The sequence below is a fragment of the Myotis lucifugus genome, unplaced genomic scaffold (genome assembly GCF_000147115.1).
Source record: "Myotis lucifugus unplaced genomic scaffold, Myoluc2.0 scaffold_27, whole genome shotgun sequence".
NCBI lineage: Eukaryota > Metazoa > Chordata > Mammalia > Chiroptera > Vespertilionidae > Myotis > Myotis lucifugus.
This window is the reverse complement of record NW_005871075.1, coordinates 7,857,564-7,879,891: the sequence shown is the minus strand read 5'-3', so window position 1 is coordinate 7,879,891 and position 22,328 is coordinate 7,857,564. Positions and strand designations below refer to the sequence as shown.

General features: G+C 45.3%; 1 protein-coding gene across 2 annotated transcripts in view; it reads right to left on the bottom strand.

Annotated features, from left to right (window-relative positions):
• Positions 1-2,199: 2,199 nt before the first annotated feature.
• The window catches only part of JPH1 (junctophilin 1), a 77,893-nt gene continuing 57,764 nt past the window's right edge, over positions 2,200-22,328 (bottom strand). The window contains exons 3-5 of one of the 2 annotated variants that reach the window (XM_006086345.3): positions 11,802-12,448; positions 4,682-4,777; positions 2,200-4,237 (exon numbers count right to left, since the gene is read on the bottom strand). In XM_006086345.3, coding sequence (XP_006086407.1) covers positions 4,697-4,777; positions 11,802-12,448 — 728 coding nt within the window. In that variant the 3' untranslated portion in view covers positions 2,200-4,237; positions 4,682-4,696. The remainder of the gene's footprint in view (positions 4,238-4,681; positions 4,778-11,801; positions 12,449-22,328) is intronic. The other variant, XM_023751972.1, reaches the window with a different exon arrangement.

The following is a 22,328-nucleotide window of genomic DNA, read 5'->3' as shown; positions in this document are numbered from 1 at the left end:
AGAACATCCTATGGCCGGTGGCATAATTAACCCATATAAAGAGGCCTTTAGTGGGATCTCTATTTTTTAAAGCGTTTGAGACACTTATAGGCATTTAATATATTTTCCTAGTTCCAATTAGTAAAAGCTAACACGTACAAAGCAGTGAGTAGGTGCCAGGCACTGTACCATACACTTAATGTAAATGAGCTTAATTTCATTCTCACAAGCAGCCTGTGAGGTCAGTGCTGTGGTCACGCCCATTTTACAGAGAAAAAAGCCAGGGGAACAGATTAGAGGAGGATCGACCATCAGGACCACAGCCAGAAGTCCATCCATCATTATGGCATTCATCCAAAATCATTATGTTATATATACTAGTGGCCCGGTGCACGAAATTTGTGCACAGGGGTGGGGGTGTGTGTCCTTCAGCCCAGCCTAAACCCTCTCCAATCTGGGACATCCCTCTCACAATCCGGGACAGCTGGCTTTTAACCGCTCACCTGCCTGCCTGCCTGATCACCCCTAACCACTCTGCCTGCAGCCTGCTTGCCCCCAACTGCCCCCCCGCCTCTCACCCCCACTGCCCACCCCATGCCCAGCCTGATTGCCCCCAACTGCCCCCCCTGCCAGCCTGCTCACCCTCAACTGCCCCCCCCATGCTGGTTGCTCGCCCCCAATTCCCCCCCCAGCCGGCCTGATTGCCCCCACCTGCCTCCCCTTCCTGGCCTGATCGCCCCTAACTGCCTCGGCCCCACCACCATGGCTTTGTCCAGAAGGATGTCTGGAAGGTCTCCCGGTAGAATTAGTATATTACCCTTTTATTAGTATAGATTCTGTTACTTTCTTCTATGTCCCATTAATCTGACCCCTATAGAGGTTGTTAGAGAATACTAAAGTACTTTTCAGTACTTTTGGAGTAAGAATGAAATGTTGGACATCGTTCACAAGCCTGGGATAAGCGAACACAGCCTCGTGCACTGTTCCCGGGGAGGGGCAGATTATGCCATATCTACAGCTCCATATGGAGTTGGAAAGTCGAGTCTACACAACTTCCCAGAGCACGAGAGAAGGGCGGCAGGTCCGCGGACAGAATATTTTTCCAGATTCTTCCCAACCACACAGTCTTCTCCTGAGCTTTGGCTTCAACCATCATGACGTGTGGTTTGGACATGAGTCTGGAATCAATAATGTTTCTAGCACCCTGTGCTTTTCCCGCTGGCTCCAAAACAGTCTGTCCTGTGTTGTGTTCCTCTAGGATTTGCTAGGAGATTCATCATTTAAGTCGATAAATCGGTTAGTAGCCAGAGGTGATCACTTTGTGCATTATTTATATGGAGGTCTCGAATATACTAGCCCCCGACAGGAGTGACAAACCTGGGAACTTAAAAGCACCCTGGCAGCTCCTGGGCAGCTGTTCCGAGGCAGCTTGGCTAGCCCAGCTCCGAGGATGGCTTCAAAGGGCGCCCGGGGGCTGGAAGGTCTAGTGACAGCAGGTTCCCTGAACTGCTCATTGGCCTAAGCTTCCAGAAGTGTGCTCAGCAGTAGGGGCCATAGCAACGTATTAATTTGGGGCACAATGGTCCCAAAACTTGAGTTAATTGAAAAGTTCCCATGCAGGAGGGAATTGACTCCAACTTTGAGTTTTCCTTAAAAACTTGAAATCCTTGCCTAGCTGGCATGGCTCAGTGGTTGAGCATCAGCCTATGAACCAGGAGGTCACGGTTCGATTCCTAGTCAGGACACATGCCCGGGTTGCAGGCTGGATCCCCAGTAGGAGGCATGCAGGAGGCATCCGAGTGATGTTTCTCATCATTGATGTTTTTATCTCTCTATCTACCTCTCCTTCCTTTCTGACATCAATAAAAACGTATTAAAAAACCAAAAGAAAAAAAACTGGAAACCCTGGGTAGGGCACTGATCCAGTTAACACGTTAAACGCCCCGCCTGTTTTGTCTTCCGGATAGAAAGTATAGTGGGCACTTCACGTGTTAATGAAGGCATCAACCAGAGCAGTGAATCTTATTTTGCAAAATTACCTGGAAGGCCTGTGATGAAAGAAATGTAGAAAGAAATAACCGTGTAGTACAGCTACCTTCTGCCCCAATCCCCTCCCCGCATCATTTCTATTGTTAATTTCTCAGCAGTTTTCTTTCAGCACACCAAAATTCCACATAACTCCAGACAGTAGTTTATGCACAAAGGAGACACACCTGCAACTTTTTAAATAACCAACTTTTTTTTTATTAGAGCAAATACAGTTGTGAAAACTGTACGTTATACATTTTGGTTTCAAGGATTATAAATAGAGGAACTCACAGGTAGGGAGTTCTTTTTTTCACAGCAAGAAACTTTAAATAAACAAAGTCATGTTTTATTAAGTACACTGGCAGACTTCATGTGCTGTCCAAAATGTAGAGTACAGTATAACAACCCCTTAGAAAGAGCCTTTCATGTAAAATACAGCTGTGCACATTTTAGAAAAATACCGACAATTTGGGCTTTGTTTTAAAAAAGCTTATAAATCATACATATATTTATAAATGGAACCAACATGCTTACTGTAGAAACATATCCTTTCGTTATCTTGTTAGCCCATTATTTCAAAGCATTACACATTTTAAATAAACACTTAATAAGATTAAATATTTTATCTTTTTAGAAAATCAGCTTTCCCAGCGTAAAGAGCTAAGGGGTCAGGAAGGAGAAGTGAGAGTATTGAGAATGACACAGGAACTTAAAACGTTTCTTGGGTAAAAACGTACTTCCTAAATTTCCAAGTCAAAGCAAAATGTAAAAAATAATTAAATATACAAGTTGCAATTTTCATTTGCTCTCTTTCCGCTTTCTTCTTTATTCCATATTGGTCACACCCAGGATTCTCAACATAGTGCAGTTCTGCAAGAAACACCACTGGGTTACTGCCCTGCAGGTGACCAAGCACCCAGTTCACCCCTGTGCTAACACGTGAATGGTCTCTTCCGCATTGAAAGGGTAGCAAATAAGGCAAAGAGAATTGGATTAAACCATGCAGATGGTGAAAATGTTCAGGAATAGCTCCCTCTCCACAATGTCATGTTTCATAGAGATCTAACAGAAACCTTTCCTCCCCTGTTTTCTTCTTAAATAATTACTTTGAGAAAGACCCTGTAGTTTCTCGAAGTAGGCATGCTTCTGAGTAACAAAGAATAAATTGTAAAACAGCAAAAAAAAAAAAATCAATCAAATTATGTCAGAATAACAAAGGACGGCGAAAGACAACTATTGAAACAAAAACGTCTAAGCCTTTAAGATGTGAAATAAAATTAAAAAAGGACTTTGAAAAAACATGAAAGGCATAAAATTGAGAAGCAGTGATTTTACAAAGCTTTATGCTCTACCTGAATGTATTCAAAATTTTCAGTTGGGGGAAAAAATAAAGGGAAAGAGAAGAGCAGTTATTAATAGCATCTTGCTTAACTTTCATGGGAATTAACATAGCCACTGACAAGATTCTATTTGGTTGTAAAGTACGTCAGCAATGAAACTGAATCCTTTAGACACCGATTACTGCAACCCATGCAACATTCTGACTTCTTAGAATTCTGTTGTCTTTCAGTTTTTAGAATTTAGCACCTCCCGAGTGCATAAATAACTCATCTCAGTAACGTTAAAAATATTTAAAATTAAATTATTTCTTAGGAAGGTATAATGCTTTCAAATTGCTAACTTTTAAAGATAAACAGCCTTTCACCCAAGGTTTAGGAAGACTAAATGGCATTACAAAAATGATGTATTGTTGTCAAAATCGACACGTTTTCTCTAGACTTTTGTTGTTTCTTTTCCTTGAGATGCAACGTGGGTGTTTCATCCAGCCAGGACCGCACGTGGTAGGTGACCGTACATCATCATATTTAAATAAACAGCAAAAATAGTCGTGCACAAGCAAACGCAACGTTCTCTCCCAGAACGTTTGGGGGCGTGAAAGCAGCAGGTCATGGCATAAGACTGCTGAGTGATGCTGCTGCCTCGTTCTCGGACCGAGACGGGAGCGAGCGTTGGAGAGGCGGCGGCAGCAACACAATCCTCAGGCCGCATTCCTCGGGTCGGGTCGTTTGTTTGCCCAGCTCCCTGCTGCCAACGTCAGATGGTAAAATAGTAAGGCAGCTGTTGACTCCCATCAACAACCAAACACGCAGCTCCATACGTTTCCAGTTTAGTCACACTCTGCTAGGACAGATGGAGCAGCCAGTGCCAGGAACTTCGCCGGATGGGGCTGCTTCAGCAGATTTTAAAAAAGAAGGATTATTAAGTTTTGCGCTCCAACCCGCTGCCTGCTCCAGCTCCCAGAGGACCCCAGAGCCACACAGCCCTCCCACGGGGACCGGACAGGGCCTCTGGCCGCATTTTCCAAGGTTCCTTTCTCTCGAGAGCCCATCCTAATGGCAAGCCTCCCTCCCTGGGTCTGAGTCTGACCGGGGTGTGCCATTTAAAGGGCTGATGACACCACTGGGCAGAACTGTGGGCTGAGACTACTAGTTGTCATGACTCCACCAAAGGGTCAAAACAGTTATATCATGGAGTAGCTATGTGGAATCACATTCAGGCACAGCCAAAGTTAAAGTGAAGGACAATGTGTCGTTGTTAAAAAGAATGTGAATCTGAACATGGGACAAGAATGCTATGTTTCGTGGTTTGCAATAGAAATCAAGGCTAGTCTTACCTTTCCTAACTCCAATCAAGTTAGAAAGTGAACAAAAAGAATGGCCAACCCGATATTCAACAGCATGACAAGGACAATCATGACTGAATTAGGGCCCTGGAAATAAAACAGAACAAAACAAGCATAACTTTTCCATTTTAATAGCGGTACATAAATTAGCTCACAAGAGCAATTACGAAAAATATAAAAATACCCAACACAGTTGCGGTAAAGGAGGCATGAATAATGACAGCAGTTACAAAAGGTGTAAACTAAAAATAGCAATGCCGTATTTAGACGGAGCCATCTCTGAACTTTCACTTAAAAATGAATCCTGCCTTGACTGAATCTAAACTAGGACTGAAAAAACAACCTGCTACATTCACCTGGAAACGTTGGGCGGCAGCCTGGGAGACACAGTTCCCCTAAAAGGTTAGGAACTGCTGAGGGTTGGATAGGCGCTTGTGAAGGTGCAAATCAGACAGGGAAGTTATTTCCTCAGAAAGGCAGGAGGCATGTGGGAGGGAAACCTGGAGGACAGTGAGGCCTCCCAGGAAAAACGCTGGGAAAACTCAAAATAAGGTTCTCTGACTCTTGCCTTCTCTGGGCGTCTTTTTTGGACACTATCCCGTCCTTAAAATGAAAAACTACAAGTGGGAAGCTGAACACTTTCAGACATTATTGTACAGGTTTAATTTTATTGTTTCTCTGCTCATAACCCTAACCTTTCAGAGGTCAAGTTATACTGGAGAAATTGCAGCATCCTAGTTTGATAAATTACTGCAGTAATAAATACCTCACAGCCCAAGGAACCCAAACTGGGTTGGCTTGTTTAAAAACAAACCAACCAGTTCTGGCTGGCGTGGCTCAGTTGGTTGGGTGTCATCTTGTGCACCGAATGGTTGCTGGTTCAATTCCTGGTCAGGGCACATGCCCGGGTTGCAGGCTCAATCCCTGGTAGGGGGCATGTAGGAGGGAGCCAAACTCCATGTTATTTATGCTCTCACCTCTCTCTCTCTCTCTCTCTCTCTCTCTCTCTCTCTCAATAAGAAAACAAAAAAACCCAAAACAAAAACAAACCAGCCTTATATGACCCACCTTTTCAGATCTGCCCAAGCTTGGCCTTGTTGATTACAAAGACATGATCTTGGTATTTACTATTAAAATAGTGTCTTATTCTCTTTTAAATATATATATTTTTGATTTCAGAGAGGAAGGGAGAGGGAGAGACAGACCGAAACATCAATGATGAGAATCACTGATTAGCTGCCTCCTGCATCCCCCCCACTGGGGACGGAGCCCGAAACCCAGGCATGTGCCCTGCCTGGGAATTGAACCATGACCTCCTGGTTTATAGCTCGATGCTCAACCACTGAGCCACACCAGCCAGGCTAGTATCGTATTCTTAAATAGCATTAAAAGTGTTCTAAAACTGGTCTCATGTCTTAGGTGGGGAGGAAGTTTTGTTCTTAAAGATGAGAAAATAGTTGCACTATGTTTGACTACCCAGCGAGACCACAATGAAACGGTTAGTCCTCAAATGTCTTGTCGTAATTTTGAGGGGCATGGGGTGAGTAAGTTTGGAACTGCCATTGGTCCAGTGCTCGTCTCCCAGGGTCTATGGCTTAGGTCATGTATCCTTCAAGGAGGTCTCCTCCCTGGAGGAGGTCAGAGTGTGTGCGTCATTTTTCTCTATTCTAATACTTCACGCTTTATTGTCATCCTTGTGAATTGAGTTCCACAGCAGCAGGGCCCTGCCTTGTTCACCACTGTGCACCCACACACAGGGTTGCCCGATTCATTCAGGCAGCCAGTGTTTAATGAAAACCTCCCATCTTCTGGCACTTTTCCAGGTGACATGGATGTGGTGAACAGACTAATTCCTGGCATTAAAAGAAGAACAGGGGACTAGTACAATCAGGGAGGTGAAAAGGAGGAAGTAAAAGTGGGTGCCCTTGCCATAGGTATTGTTAGTTCCTAAATCCCATGGAAATGAAAGAAAAAAGAAAACATTTCCTGCAGGTCTTCCTGTGCCAGGAGTGAGCCAAGATGCCTGTGTCGATTATTTTTAAAAATTCTTCACAAGGGATTATTAGTCCCATTTCACAGAGCGGGGAGGGTGTTGCCCACGGTTAACTCAGCCTGTTTGAACAAATTAGAACTAGAATTAAACTGTGGTCTGCTTACGCCATGCTCGTGTCCTTTTCTCTACATCCCTATGAAAGCCACAGGCCTCCGTTTAAAAATAATGACTTCCCATCAACTTCTTTAAATTGGTATTTTCATCTGTACCCCATGCTTCTAGTATCAGAAAACATCAGACTTTGGGAAGGACCCGTGTTTCTGTTAGAATACTTGTGCTGTAACCGATTAAGAGAGGACTAACCAAGGCAACTTCTCAATCACGGTGAACCTAGAATGTATCAGGTGGGAAACTCTTATGACCCAGGAGATAATTCAGATGATCTTTTAACATCAAAACAGCATGGAGATTAAGGAAATGCTATGTATACGATGAACTTTGATTAGATTTTGCTCACGAATGTGTTACCAATTTTGGGATCGTTTCCACTCTCTGGGATCAGCAGGTTTAATTCCCAATCCCCAAAGACAGGGATATGGAAGAAGAAGAGGACATTTTTCTGTTGACCATATATTTATCCTGTAATATGTTCTAATAGACACACCCACTTATCCTACCATTTACGGTGCCCTCTTTAAAGGTGATTCAGTAAAACCAGCAACAAAAGGTTCAACCTGCAACCAGGTGGAAAGTGAGTTCTGGGACGCTGTGTCTGAGAGGCAGACGTCAGGACGCGAGCTCTGCGTTCATCAGGGTGCAAAGCTTTAAGGTGAAGTTCCATAAATATGACTGGTGGCCAGTTGTAGCTTAAAATAGCAAAATGGAAAAAAAAATCAGTCTTGCTTTTCAAGACTGACTGGGACAGGTGTCTTGAAGGAAGCTGTTTCAGGGCAAAGTGCAAGTCCTGATTGGAAGAAAACTTCAGGCAGTTAGAAAATTAAGTGCAGGAAGTCAGAATATGGGAAGGATGGCTAACGCAAGAAATCAACCTTTTTTTTTTTCCTTTTTCTTTCAAGAGACTATCAGTTCACTTAAAATGGTGAGGAATTTCCTGCTAGAGAGTATAGTTTATTAATGTTAAATGGAAAACTTCTCCAAAAACAGACCAAAGCTTAGTTTAGTATTAACAGCAAGTTTTAATTATATAGATTGACTGTTTTTTATTGTGTGTGGTTCAAACATGGCCTGACAAGTTTTTCAAACACGGTTTTCAATAGTTCAAAAGAAGTAACAGGCAAATCTCAAAATGAACTTGGAAGCCGATCAGAGGGACGGCTGGGAAAAAGGGCAGGCAGTTTCTAGAAGGGGTCGAGATTCTTAATTAGCAGACCCCTCACCATTCTAGCTGACAAGGCTCTACAGATGCTTCTACTGTCTCCCACCCAAGTTGCCAGGTTGCAAAATCCTCAAAATATTGTGGTATCACGTGAGTCTACATGCAACCCCTGCCCACAGGGGCCACAAAACTTCATCAGGGGGTTACAAAGTAATCACTGCCATGGCTCCCCCTCTCAGACTCAAGTAATTCATTTGCTCTCAGGGATTAGCCTGTGTTCCAGAAGATTTCATAGATTTCTAGGGGGTCAATAGCCAGGATGATCCTGAGGGTGATCAGAGAATACTGGAGGACAGCAGGTTCTCGAATAGGTCGTTTTGTTCAACATGGTTTCATTATAAGATGGAGGAGGAAAAAAAAAATCAATTCCCGGCCAGGGCCACTGTCTGTGTGGGTTTTCTCCTACATCCCAAAGGCGTGCTCCTGAATGCATTGTGTGTCTCCACTGTCCCCATGATGGAAGGTCATCCTGTCCAGGGTGGGTCCCGCCTTGTGCCCTGAGCTGCTGGGACAGGCTCCCGCCACCCAGGACCCTGAACTGGAATGAGTAGGTTGTTAAAGAATGATAGTACTTGTTTTTATTCATCTTTCTTACATATGTATGTAGCTCACATTTATCTCAGTGTTGAATATTAGAAGTGTTTTGGGTCTTTATTTAGAAGTTTGGTGATGGTTTTGTGACCAGAAATAGCGGGAACTTAAACTCTTGTTTTTATCAATTAGACTGTGGTGAACTGGTTTCGTTACCGGTCATTTCACTTAAAGTCGCCATTTCCAAGAACCTATCTGCGTACTGATGATGTTAAGTGAGGACTTACTGTATTTATCAACTATTTATGCTTCAGCTAGTACAGTGTTGAAGCAAATTTAATAATAGCTTTTGAGCACTCACAATGTGCTAGGTACCAGGCTAAGAACTTCATAAGTATTAGCTCATTTAATCTTCACAACAACCCTATGATAGAGGATGAAGAAACCAAGTCACCGAACAGTTAGGAAACTTGCCTCAGGCCACACAGCAGGGACTTGAACCTCGGAAGTTTGGTAGCACAGTTCACACCCTCAGCCACTAGCCTATCCTGTCTCCATAAGCTGGTTGGAATTCTAGATCTGGTTTGGTGAGCCACCCTACACAGGGCGATTCTGACTCAAACCGGATCTGCCAGCTGCCCACAAAGAGCACTGGCTGATTCGGTGTTGTTTTCCCTCAAATGTCTGCTTTAGTGTGAATGTTCCTATGAATTTCCAAGTTGTTATTTTATCAACCTCTTACTTATACAATGTCTTTTAATCTAAAATTGTATTAAATTGTAGTACTCCCCGGTTTTATTAATTAATTCTCACCCAAGGATATTTTTCTATTGATCTTTCAGAGAGAGAGTGGGAGAGAGAGGGAAAGACAGAGAAACATCAATATGAGAGAAACACCATTGATTGGTTGCCTCTTGCACACTGCCCGGGCTGGGGTGGAGCCTGAAACTGAGGTCTGTGCCCTTGACCAGAATCGAACCTGGGACCCTTTGGTCTGCAGGCCGACACTCTACCCACTGAGCCAAACTGGCTAGGGTCTCCCTGGTATTGAAAGTTGTTCATTGGTTAACTTGAGGGTAATTCTGTCACTTCCTACATCTCTGTGAAGAAAACAGTGATCAGGGTGTGAAAGACAGCTTTTGATTATTATTTGAAAGAGAAGGTTAATTGTTAAAATCTTCCCACGAAGGTGCCACGTCAATCCTGACTTCTGGTGCCCATGGCGGACAGAGGTGAGAGCTGCTCTGCCTCCTGGGGGTGCGGAAGGGAACCCGGGAGACCAGCCTACTGAGCTGAGAGATGCTTGGCTAACTCCAAGAATCACAATTCTGCACATAAGTCAAACAGATGCTTTTTCTAAATAAGGAGGCTATGAAGTTTATAGAGGAACTATTACAGATAGGAGCTAGGTACTCACCCGATTGTAAGACACCAGGGCATATGCTTCCCCTGGGGCAGTTCTGGAAGTCAACTGAACCCCACTTCTGGGAACCCAAAGCTACAAATGTAGGGCTTGGCACTGTTTGAATTTCCCCCTTGTAAATCAGGCAAACTAATACTAATAGAAATGTGAGGCTTTATTAAGCTGTGGGTAAAAATTCTGAAAGCCAAATTAGAAGTGAAATATTACATTTAACAATTTCAGTAGTGATATCATGTATATTATAGGTATATCAGGATATTGAAATAGCAATGTTAAAAACTAAAAAAAGAATGCTTATTGAATAATCAGAGTCTCAAAGTTACTCTGTTTTGAAAACCATCTATCCCTATGGGGACTGACTCTCAGAAAGTTAATCTGATTAATATATATACTGAGATAATTAAAAAGATGAGAATTTGAAAAAAAGGGTGGGAACCAGTGTTTACAGATATTAGCAAAGTCAACAAACCTAAGAAGTTTCAAACCTAAGTTAATTAAAAAGATGGATTTCAATTGTTTAAACCTGTGAATACATTAAACAGACAAAAGAAACTGGTGATTGTATTATATTCTTGTTTGCTAAAATATTAACCCGCACCTTTATGCAAATAGGTCTCTGAAATTACTAGTAAACATTGGGTTGGCTGTGGCTTCTACCATAAGCTAAACATGCAACACCTCTGTTCCCAAGGCATATGAATAGGTCAGTCAACTGTCTATCAGCAAGTACTCTGCTTCAGCTTTTATAAATTCTATAGAATTTGGTAAAATCCAAATTCCATTTATCATTGACAAATCAAACTCATGTGATCGAGAACACATTTATCAATAACTGAAAGCTTTCTGGTTGAATAACAAAAACCTTAGCTGCTCAAGGCTGATGATAAAACCAGCATCTACCAGAAATATGAAATGTCAGGAGCACTAACACTCTGAGGGGTTAGAAGACCAAGGTCAACTTTTTAAACAGTTGAAACCTGGCTTTAATTAAGTAAAATCCAAACGAAATAATTCACAATTGCTAGAAAAGTTCTTTTGTCTAAAGGTACTGACTGTTTTGGGGAGTCAAAAGGTGGGCGAAGAGCTTAGCAAATGGTGGTGAAGCAACTCTTCTTAGCTAGAGCTCTGAGCTTTGTAGCCATCGGGGAGTCAGCTTTCGTTCTGGACTGCATGTTTGTGTCCCCCCAGAATTCAGATGTTGAAATCGTAACCACCAATGTCATGCGATGGCATTTGGAGATGGCGGTCTTTGGGAGGTAGTTCGGTTATGAGGGCAGAGCCCGGTAACTCCTGATGGGTTGGTGCCCTTACAAAAGAGAGGCAGAGAGCTTGCTTTCTCTCTCTCCCTCCGCTGGGTGAGGACACGGTGAGAAGATGGCCTGTGAATCAGGATGTGGGTTCTCACCAGACACCAGATCTCCGGGGACTCGACCTTGGAACTCCCCGCCCAATCTATGGTATTTCTGGGAGAGCGGTCCCAACTAAGACAGCTACCAGGAGTGATGCCGCCCCAGCCGGGCGTGTTTTAACCTACCTGAAGGATGTCTAAGGTGGGTGGCTGGCTGGCTGGCTGAACATGGAGGAATTTCTGTCCAGAAAGCTTTTTCCTGTCTCCAGCTACACACGGGCTCAGAGCTACTCTAAACAGCCCCGTGCGTGGCAGGACTTTTGCGAGCCTCGCTGCCATCAGGGTGCAAGTCACCCCATGCTGCTCCCCCAAAGAACCAGAGTGAGGACAGGAGGGGAAAACCCATCTCGGACAACTTACTGAATTGGCTTCTTTTTCCGAAGAAGGGCACGCATCGTTGCTTGCTGGGTTCTTTGGTATGGCAAGTTCAGACTTCTTAGCTTTTGGCTCAGCTTTGCTTTCTTTGGCAACTGGTTTTGTCACAGACTTAGGGGGACTCCACTTGTTGGATGTCGGCTTGTGTACCAGCGCCGAGGAAGAGTGGCCGGATCCTTCATCTTCCCGCACGTCTTCCGGAGGGTGCTTGGGGGCGTTCAGTTTCACATAGTAGCCGTGGTACTGAGAATGCAGCTCCCCGTTGCTGGGGTTGGGGACATGGTGGCGGCCAGAGTACTTGGACTGGGGCACGGCGGCTCCCAGCTCCTTGGAGGGAGCCTTGGCCATCAGGGGCTTGCTGACGACGGCCGTCACCTGCTCATCAGCCACACTCCTTTTGTCACGGTTGAGTCTGGCCCCTGAGCTGGGGTTCTGCTTCCTGACGGGCTGGGGGGAAGGCTGGGGGGAGTGGCTTTGTCGGGGATGCGTCTCGGGAGTGCTCGGGGGTGTCGTGCCTTTGCGGTAAAAATGAGGAGATTCCTTTGGCGAAGGGGGCTTTTCCGGTACCTTTTCTTCTGGGTTTTCTTTAGCATCGACACCTTCCTGAAATCTCTGCTTGATATAATCTGGGCCTGGCGGGGAAAAGTGACAACAGAAAGGAAGGTGATAAAAATGAGGCAGAAAGCTTTCGTCCTCATGGTATGCACCTACAGCCGGCCCCCAAATAACGTGGTTTCGTTCAATGCCGATGAGATGCCCTAGGAACTTAAGTATCAATTAGCCTGTGGGAAAACTGGTTTCATTATAAGTCATTTCACTTAAAGTAATAGAACCTATGGATGAAGTTAAGTGAGGACTCAGCAAAAATATACAGTAAGTCAGCTTAACCTTCTTTTTCTTTTAAATATACTTTTGAGGCTTTGACTAAGCACAAGCACATTTCATTTCCCAAAAGGTTACTTATTGCTGAAAATGTGTTTTTACATGAACATATGTGGTATTTATTTTTTAAAAAAATATATTTTATTGATTTTTTACAGAAAGGAAGGGAGAGGGACAGAGAGTTAGAAACATCCATGAGACAGAAACATCGATCAGCTGCTTCCTGCACACCCCCAACTGGGGATGCGCCCGCAACCAAGGTACATGCCCTTGACTGGAATGGAACCTGGGACCCTTGAGTCCGCAGGCTGATGCTGTATCCACTGAGCCAAACCAGTTAGGGCAACATATGTGGTAATTATACTATTTTGATGGCCATAAAAGTGAAACCATTGTGACTTCCCTAATAATTGCACTGGCCGTGCCTACTCACAGAACGCGGAGGCAGAATTCACGTTGATGGAGCCCTGCTGACCACACCATGGGGATCTGCACATTCAAATTAGGTGGCATAATCAAAACACAGATCCTACACTCATATCAGTGAAACTGACTCGTGTGCTCAATATTTAATGAATTACACTGTATGAGGCGAACCTACAGATTATATATCTATTGTGTTAATCCTCACTTGATATTTTTTCCATTGATTTTTTAGAGAGTGGGAGGGAAGGGGGGAGAGAGAAACATCGATGTGAGAGACACATGGATTGGTTGCCTCCTGGACCGGGGCCAGGGAACGAACCCGAGACCCTTTGGTGCGCAGGCCAACGCTCTACCACTGGGCCACACGGACCAGGGCAACCTATTTTGAAGGATCCTCCTTCAAAGGGTCATTTCAAGTTCCTCGTTAGGAGCCACGTCTGTGGTTTAGGTTGCATTTTACAAAAGAACTCGCACAGTCCTTCCCAGCATGGGCTTGCACTGCAGGCATCAAAGTCAAGACGGGACAGTTGTCTTTGGCCCTCAGGTCTCAGGATGGTTTATAACAATCCCATGTTATTTTTATCAATGGGAATCCTTTCGTTCAAAAGAGGGACTCTGGTGCATTGTTATTTTATATGGGAGATCTGGGGGTGGAGGGGAGTGAGGAGTAGAGACACAGGAAGTGCAGCACAAGATGGTACCAGTCACGAGAGTTTAAGGATGCCAGTGGTCCAGGCAGGGGACATTGCTGGGGCTCTCAGGGACAGCGCTCCAAGGCAGTTTCCTCCTGTTAGGGACTTCGCCTCTCAGCCCCTCTCCTAGAACCAGGTCACGCACATCCTCTGGCCACCACTCCACCATCAGCCATTTGCACGTCACAAGGTGAAGCCAAGGTCACACAATGCAGTTGGTCCTCTGCTCTGCACGTGGGCAGGAGCGGACAATGTCACCTCTCCCGTGTACAAGGGAGAAACCACCCCACCAATTGCTGACTGGACTTGACCAGCTCTTGTCAACCGCACAGCATCCTCATGTTCATTTTCCTTTTGCCCCCCACAACCCCAAGCAGAAAACCAATTATCCTCATTGTTAAAAAGACTTGCTGCCTATTTACACTTTCAATTGCTCTTCCCTTGGTGGTCTGAGTAATAATTTGTTAGGAGACTGCTATTTATTACACAAGGTATTTTCCAAAATTCCAAGCCTCACCAAACTCTTAGGAAGCAGGCATTATCCCGACTTTACTGATGTGGGAACAGCTGTAGCAGCTGAAAAACTAAATGTCACAGAGCCTGTGTATCTGTAAGATGAGATAGAATACAATGTATAAGGTAATGTTTTAAGCCCATAAATGAGAATTCCTAAGGACCCACAATTATAATTGTATTCAGGGCAAAAACATAATAGCATTATCCCACCTTCCATCCTCCAAAGACAAATCCACCCCGGAGGGTTCGAATTTCCTGGTCCGTGTGGCTCAGTGGTAGAGCATTGGCCTGCGCACCAAAGGGTCTCGGGCTCGTTCCCTGGCCCCGGTCCAGGAGGCAACCAATCCATGTGTCTCTCACATCGATGTTTCTCTCTCCCTGCTTCCCTCCTTCCATGATCACATGTCAACAATGGGGGTGTCTTTTCTAAATTCAGTATAAGCACCGTCTTTTTAAAAGCTGGCAATTTTCTTTTAAAAATAAACTGTCGACACAGAGAAAGGCCTCTCGGGTGAGTGAAGAAAAAGGAGAAACTGCAGTTTCTTTTCTGAATTTGTTCTTGGTGCTGTGACAGGGACATAGCACCCTGAGGGCTGGGCTTCACCCGCAGGCTGGCCCCGGGGTTTAGAGCCCATTCGGGTCACCTCCACTGGCTGTCCTCCGACGGGCCCCTCCTCCTCCGATTGTGGAATTGTTTTTACAGAGCCTGTCCCCTGTCAGAGCAGCTGCCCACCAGGTGAGAGCTGACAGCAAGGAGGAGACAGAGGGAACACTAACAGCGGCAAGAGACCGATTATTTGGGGGAGGGGACCTCAAAGTAATTCAGTCATCGTGGGTCCAAGGAAAATGTAACTCTTTTTTAAAGTCAGCACTTCAAGAAATATACTTTAGTTATCTGGAAAAAGAGCATGAAGCTATCTTAAATACAAAGCACATTTTCAATGCTTTTTGTACATACGACTCTCTACTTTAAAAAAAATTTTATTGATTTCAGAGAGGAAGGGAGAGGGAGAGAGAGATAGAAACATCAATGATGAAAGATAATCATTAATTGGCTGCCTCCTGGATACCCCACACTGGGGATGGAGCTCGCAACCTGAGCATATGCCCTGACTGGGAATCGAACCATGACCTTCTGGTTCATAGATCGATGTTCAACCGCTGAGCCACACTGGCTGGGCTCTCCCTACTTCTTCAGTTATGTTCCCAGTAATAGGCCATTGGCAATACTCTGGCCACTGGAGGAATATGTATTAATGGATTTATGAAGCTATAGTTTGGACTCCACTGAACGTACTCATTATGTTTATTAACTCTCAAATACCAGTCTAATTACTCCCTTAGATCTGTAGAAATCTGATGTGTTGCTTCTTTCGACACGCTTTTTCTGTTCTAAATGTGTTAGGAAAGGTGTTTCTTTCGCAATTGCTTGTGACACTCTCCTAAGACGCAGTTTTCAGGCATATTCACATGTAGATTTCTCTATAGGGCTTCCAGTGAAATTCAAAATCTGTTGCGCTCTAAGAATTTACTAGAAGGATGGAAGTACACTATAGCACAGGCTGTCCAATTTGAAAGAGTCCTAGCGTTACTATGCATTGAACACAGTTGGGTCAGGGACTCCATGTCCTCCACAGCTGGCTCCAGAGCTGCCGCCTCAGAGACACCTGGGGTACAACTCCCAGAGACTTAGATTTCACGAGGATGGAGTGAAGCCTAGAAATCTTGAGGTTTAACAAGTATTTCAGGAGGTTCTAACGGATCCAACCATAGGTGCTTGAAAGCAGCAACCAAACATGCTGACCAGTGGTGGTCCTCGCTCCAGCCCTACGTGACTACATCCTGCTGGCAATGATTCCAGGGATGCCGTCACATGGGGCCTGGGCTCTGATCGAGGAAATACAGTTAAAATTTCCAGAATAAGATCAAATGCATTTGAAACAAGACATTTAATATCAGGCAGAGGACAGATGTTGTTCCTGGACTACCCTCTTGGAAGGCACACGTTGTGTCTGCTACTTGTCTGATGTAGGAATGCATGTCAGCCTCGCCAGGCCGGCAGCGTGAAGCTGATGAGATACAGCCGTTCCTGAGAAAGCCTCGTCAGAACAGTGCCAGGGAGGGAAAGGAGGGAAAGGAGGGAAAGGATGGCGGGTGCGATTGCACAAGGCGTTTTCATCTGTTTTCACAGACAGGATCTATGAATCTTACGGGGTTCATCCCTGGAGGATTCCTGTTGGGAACCAGGTCACGTGCTCACTGACATACCGCACAATGTGAAACAAGGACATTCAGAAAATGCCATCCGGCACCACTGAAAGGGTACTGGTTGCAGTGGGCAGGAAGGCTCTGAGCAGCTATGGCAGATGGTAGCCGCAGGGTGCCCAGCTGGTGCCCACAGGTGAGCTTCGGGGGGCTGGCCACGGGCAGAAGCAGCACCATGAAGATTCCCCCGAAACAAATGTCTGAAGGGCAGTGCTTGGCGGCAAAGGCTCTGTAGCATCATCAGAAGTCATGACATTGACATGAGGTCTCTTCTATGGAGACTGCCTTTCAGCAAAGCAGAACCACACGGAACAATTCTAAAACGCTTACAGGGCTGGCAGGAGAATCACTTTTACCTGCGGTGTGGGAAGAAAACCACTTTCCGGGCAGGACTTCGATCCCGTCTCTGACAAGACTGCCGCGTCTGAACACAGCCACCGCAGTCTTGTCCGCGGGACGTCCGTTCCTGTCCCTCGCACATGGCTGGCACTCAATTCACAGCTGTGCAACTGAATGAGTAAGTGGTAAGAATAACCAGAAAAACCATGAATTATTCATGACATATCAACTAGTAGATTATTCCATTTCCCATTTTCTATGAAACAGTTGGTTCAGATTTTGGCAAGTGAGTTGAGAAGTTGTCTATTCCAGAATGCTTCTCTTGTCTTAACCATAAAATTTACATATTAATGACAGGCATAGGAAATTACATAATGAATATGTGCTTTCTCTCTAAAGACTTCTTCTAAATTTTTATTGAATTTATTGGGGTGCCACTGGTTAATAAAATTATGTAGGTTTCAGGTGTGCAGTTCTAGAACGCAGCATTTGTATACTGTATTGTGTGTTCACCAAGTCAGGTCTCCATCCATCGCTATTTATCCCCCCTTAACTCTCTTCTAACGTCCCCCTTCCCCTTTCCCTCTAGTAATCACCATACTATTGTCTGAGTTGTTCTTTTTTTTCTTAATCTCTTCACCTTTTTCACCCAGTCCCCTCTTATCATTATGTTCTATTGATGAGTCTGTTTCTATTTCATTTGTTTATTTTGTTCATTAGATTTCACATGTAAGTGAAATCATATGGTACTTGTCTTTCTCTGAGGGGCTTATTTCTCTTAGCATAATATTCTCCAGGTCCATCCATGCTGTTGCAAAAGGTAAGATTTCCTTCTTTTTTATGGCCGAGTAATATTCCATTGTGTAAATAAATGTACCACAGCTTTATTAATCCACTCGTCTACTGATGGGTACTTGGGCTGCTTTCAAATCTTGGCTATTGTAAGTAATGCTGTAATGAATACAGGAGTGCATATATTCTTTTGAATTAGTGTTTCGGGTTTCTGCGGATATATTTACAGAAGTGGAGTTACTAGGCCATAAGCGGTTCTGTTTTGAATTTTTCGAGTTAGCTCCCTACTGCTTTACACAATGGCTGCATTAATTTCCTTTCCCACCAACAATGCATGAGGGTTCCCTTTTCTCCACATCCTCACCAATACTTGTTTTTTGTTGTTTTATTGATGATAGCCATTCTGACAGGTGTGAGGTGATAGCTCACTGTGGTTTTAACTGGTGATTAGTGATGTTAAACATCTTCTCATGTCTATTGGCCATTTGTAAGTCCTCTTTGGAGGCTGGCTGCACTCCGGCAGTATGCACATTGCATGAGGTAGGTTCTCAGTGAGTCGCCAGGTAGAGGTGAGTGGTGTTCACTAGGTTGATACAGGTTCAAACTCTGTGCCCTTGCTGGGTCTGAGGCCACTCAGCCAAGTCCCAGGGTATACCAAGTCTAGCTGCCACCTGCCGAGTGCCTGCAGGCTTTGTGGTGGGATGGGGCACCGGAGTCATCAGGGTGAGGCAACAGTTTATTAGTCCCAAAGGGACCAAGACTTGGCCTTGTAAATGGAGGGCTCTGCACCAGTCGGGAGCGTGAGAGAAAAATGTCCCCTATCCTAGACCACACAACTCAGTCTGTCTCCGATTCTGCCAGGAGCCGATCTCAGCAGGGCAAGGCTGCCGGAGGATGGGGCTAGTGGATCTTCCCTGAAGAGGAGGTGCTGATCAAGCTCAGGGGAGGGTGGGGGGAGTGGCCCTCGCCCCAGAGCCATGCAACTCAGTCTGTCCCACATTCTGCCTGTACCTCAGTAGGGTGGAGCCCAGAGACTGGGGCCAGTAGATCTCCAGTTGCAGTGGTTCTCAACCTTCCTAATGCCGCGAACCTTTAATATAGTTCCTTATGTTGTGGTGACCCCCAATTTCATTGTTACAAATTGAACATAATTAAAGCATAGTGATTAATCACAAAAACAATATGTAATTATGTGTTTTCCGATGGTTTTAGGCAACCCCTGTGAAAGGGTCGTTTGACCCCCAAAGGGGTTGTGACCCACAGGTTGAGAACCGCTGAGTTAGGGGAAGGTTCACAGGAGAGTGGGAGAAATGGCCTCCACCCTGGTCACACCTCAGTTACTGACAGCACGTGAGTCTTCCTGGGCTTCTCTGCCCTGGTGCAGGCAGCTGATGCTGTATGGAGGGGAGTGCTCCACCCAGGAAAGACGGCTTCTGCTGTGCGGGAGAGTGACTCAGCACAGGGATCCTGGCGGCTGTCCCTTCAGCTCTCTCCCCAGAGCCACACACCCCAGATGCTCCTCATGTGACTCTAGTCTGCTCTACCTTCCCTTTGCCGGAGCCCAGAGTGAGTGGCTGCAAATGAGATTTCGTGCACCGGCACTGTAGGAGGGCACCTGTGTCTCTAGCACATTCCCTGGTAGACAGACTCCCTGCTGATTTTCTCAGCCAGATGTTATGTGAGCGCCTCTTCCTGGCTCTGGGCTGAGGAGCCCAGCTTGGGGTTGAGACCCCACGCTTCTCAGAGGGAATCCCTTCCGAATCTCAGGGGCTGCCTGTGGGAGTGGGGTCAGCCCTTTTCGTGCCTCCACCCTTTTTACCAGTCAATGTGGCTTCTTCTGTAAATCTTTGGTTGTAAGACCTCTCTTCGGCTAGTCTGCAGATGGTTATTGAGGTTGCTTGCTCTATATTGTAGTTGTAACTACAGTTTGGTCCAGCAAGGAGGTGAGTGTAACATTCACCTACTCTGCTGCCATCTTGGATCCCTCCTCTCTAAAGAGTTCTAATTCATAACAGAAATGTGAACTTCATCCCACAGTAACCTATGCCAAAGACCTCAGTTTTTACTTAGGATAATAAATTTACTGGTGTGTGCAAATACATGCTTCTATGGACTATGTGTGTTCCCCAAATTCAGAGTTTGGAGGTGTGGTCACAGGGAGGTCAGCAGGATTAGATTATATCATGTGTGTGAAAACCTTATGATGGAATCGGTGAACTTGCAAAAAGAGGAAGACACAGCAGAGTTCTGTCACTCCTCTTGCGTGCACCCAGGGGAGGCGAACTCAGGTTCTGGGAACAGCCCTCTTCTCTCTGACAATGCCAGCATCATGACAAGGTAGGAGAAGACTCATCACCCACCTCCTTTTCCTTTCCCCACCTCCACTCTCCTTGGGAAGAAGTGGGGAGAATTCTCCCAGCACCCACCTCCCTTTTCCTACCAAGCTCTCATCCTAGGGAAGAAGTGTCCCCATCACTCCCTACTTATCTTTCTCTACTTACTTCTCGTCCTTGGGAAGAAGTGGGGAGGAGGCCACCTCCTTCCTTTCCCTACTACCTGCGCTGGGCTTGCTATCTCCAAAGGGGGGCTCCCTGTAAGACATTGGCCCCATTTAGGGCAGTGTTTCTTGGTCTTTTTAAATTCATGCCCTGTCACTTTGATAAACATAATTTTATACTCTACTTAGTATCACTTAATAATAAAAAATGAAGTATCTTGACTAAAAGGAAATTGTAACAGCGGGACAAACAACCATAAGTATACAGTTCCTTGATCTCACCATGTCCCACTCCTTCCTGAGTGACCACCTGAGGTCTCTCATCTTACCTTTCCTGGCTTAGCTACCTGATTTCACTTGAAGCAGAGCGACTCCTGGGGGCAGACTCACATTGCCACCACAGCTCACAAGGCTGATGCAGGACAGCAGAAGGCCAACTCGTTACTTTAGAACCACCAATGCCACTGCCACATAGGCCAGGGGACTTGCCCTGATACCACCAGTGCATGCTCTCCTTGTGGTCGACCTCCACCAGAAGCTCAATCAACATGAGAAGGTTGCTAGTGAACACGCATCAGGACACGGAGCGTGAGATGAGTCAAATTTCCGAAGGCCTGAGGCAGCCAATTCCTCAGTGGGGTCATCTTGCCAATAAAGCCACACAGTTTGGTGACAGCTCCTGCATTCTTCCCCATTATAGCAATGTCCTTCTAATGCAACCGCTAGCCTCGAGCTTACATTTTGGCCAAGGCTCCTCTCTCCTTTGGATAGTATTTACATGGGTGCTGCCAACATTTTCCTCTGTGACTCTTTTTTCCTATACTCTTTGGGTGACCAATGCTGTCTTTAGATATTTTAATACACTCAATCAGGTGACAAGGACATCTCGCAACTCTGAAACCCAGGTGATCACTTCTGAGCACTTTATATATTTCTGTGTAGTATCCTGGGCTCATTTTATAATTCAGCTCTCAGAAGGCAGCCTTTTTCTAAATTCTTGGGGGATGACTCACTCTGCCGTGCATGTATGCAGTCACCTACACATTCACATCCGTTGGTATGCTTTATTTACTAGAATTTAACCCTTTACTCAAAGCCATCCCACAGGGCTAGGTTTTTTCCCCCTTAGTTTTAACTGAACTGCAGAATCATCCAGTTTTGAACTAAAAGCATAAGATTTAACGAAGAGGGTAAACACGTGAAAATATCGCCAGCTCCTGAGGTAGGTAACTTATTATGAAAGCGATCAGAACATCAGCCCTGAAGGACAGGGTTAACAACTTCTCCGCAGGACACATGCGCTCCCAACAATGGAAACACTTATAGGTGAGATACATAAATTGAACGAGCAGCCCGACTTAGAAAAAATACTTAAACCCTTTCAGAGGTGCCTGACTTGCTCACCCTGTAACGTGGAGGGGGAAAGCATGAGTTACTGAGTTAAGCTCCCTGCAGAAGCTCCATCACACTCAGCACAGAAAAGACTTTCTACAGTTGCCGAAGGAAGTGCTGGCTGTGGGTAAAGGGGACCGCAGCCTCCCCCACCCCTGGGCCTTGTCTCAAACAGCCCCTTGTTGTCACCCCCTGCTCCGGGGATATATTCATTACTGACCCACAACGAGCTGCCCCGAAGCCCGTTTCACTCAGAAAGGGTGCAATTACACTTTCCCACAATATTTCTTCCCCCTCAAATGCTTTTACAACCATAAAAGACTTTTAAAACCATTTAGTCTGGGAAACCGAGATGACCTGCTGTATCATTTACCTCTTGGTAACACACCTAATAGCAATCTATAGGGAACCCCTTCCCCAACAGAATCCAGAAACGGCCACCTGCAGACAACAATGGGGAGTCTGTTTGCTTTCAAAGCCGCTCAGTCAGTGCTGATTCCGGAGGCAGTGTGGTCTCCTGACAATGACAACGGGAGGAACCAGCCGTTCCCAGCTCTCACCTTACAACAGGTCATTCGCTAAGGTACTTAGGTACCAGGGAAGGGAGTTGATTTCACACCAGCAAGTTTCTTCCCACCTGAGGTCACCATGAAAATGGGAAAGTTTCCCTTTCTGGACAAAACATATATACATACATGTTAAATGAGTTCA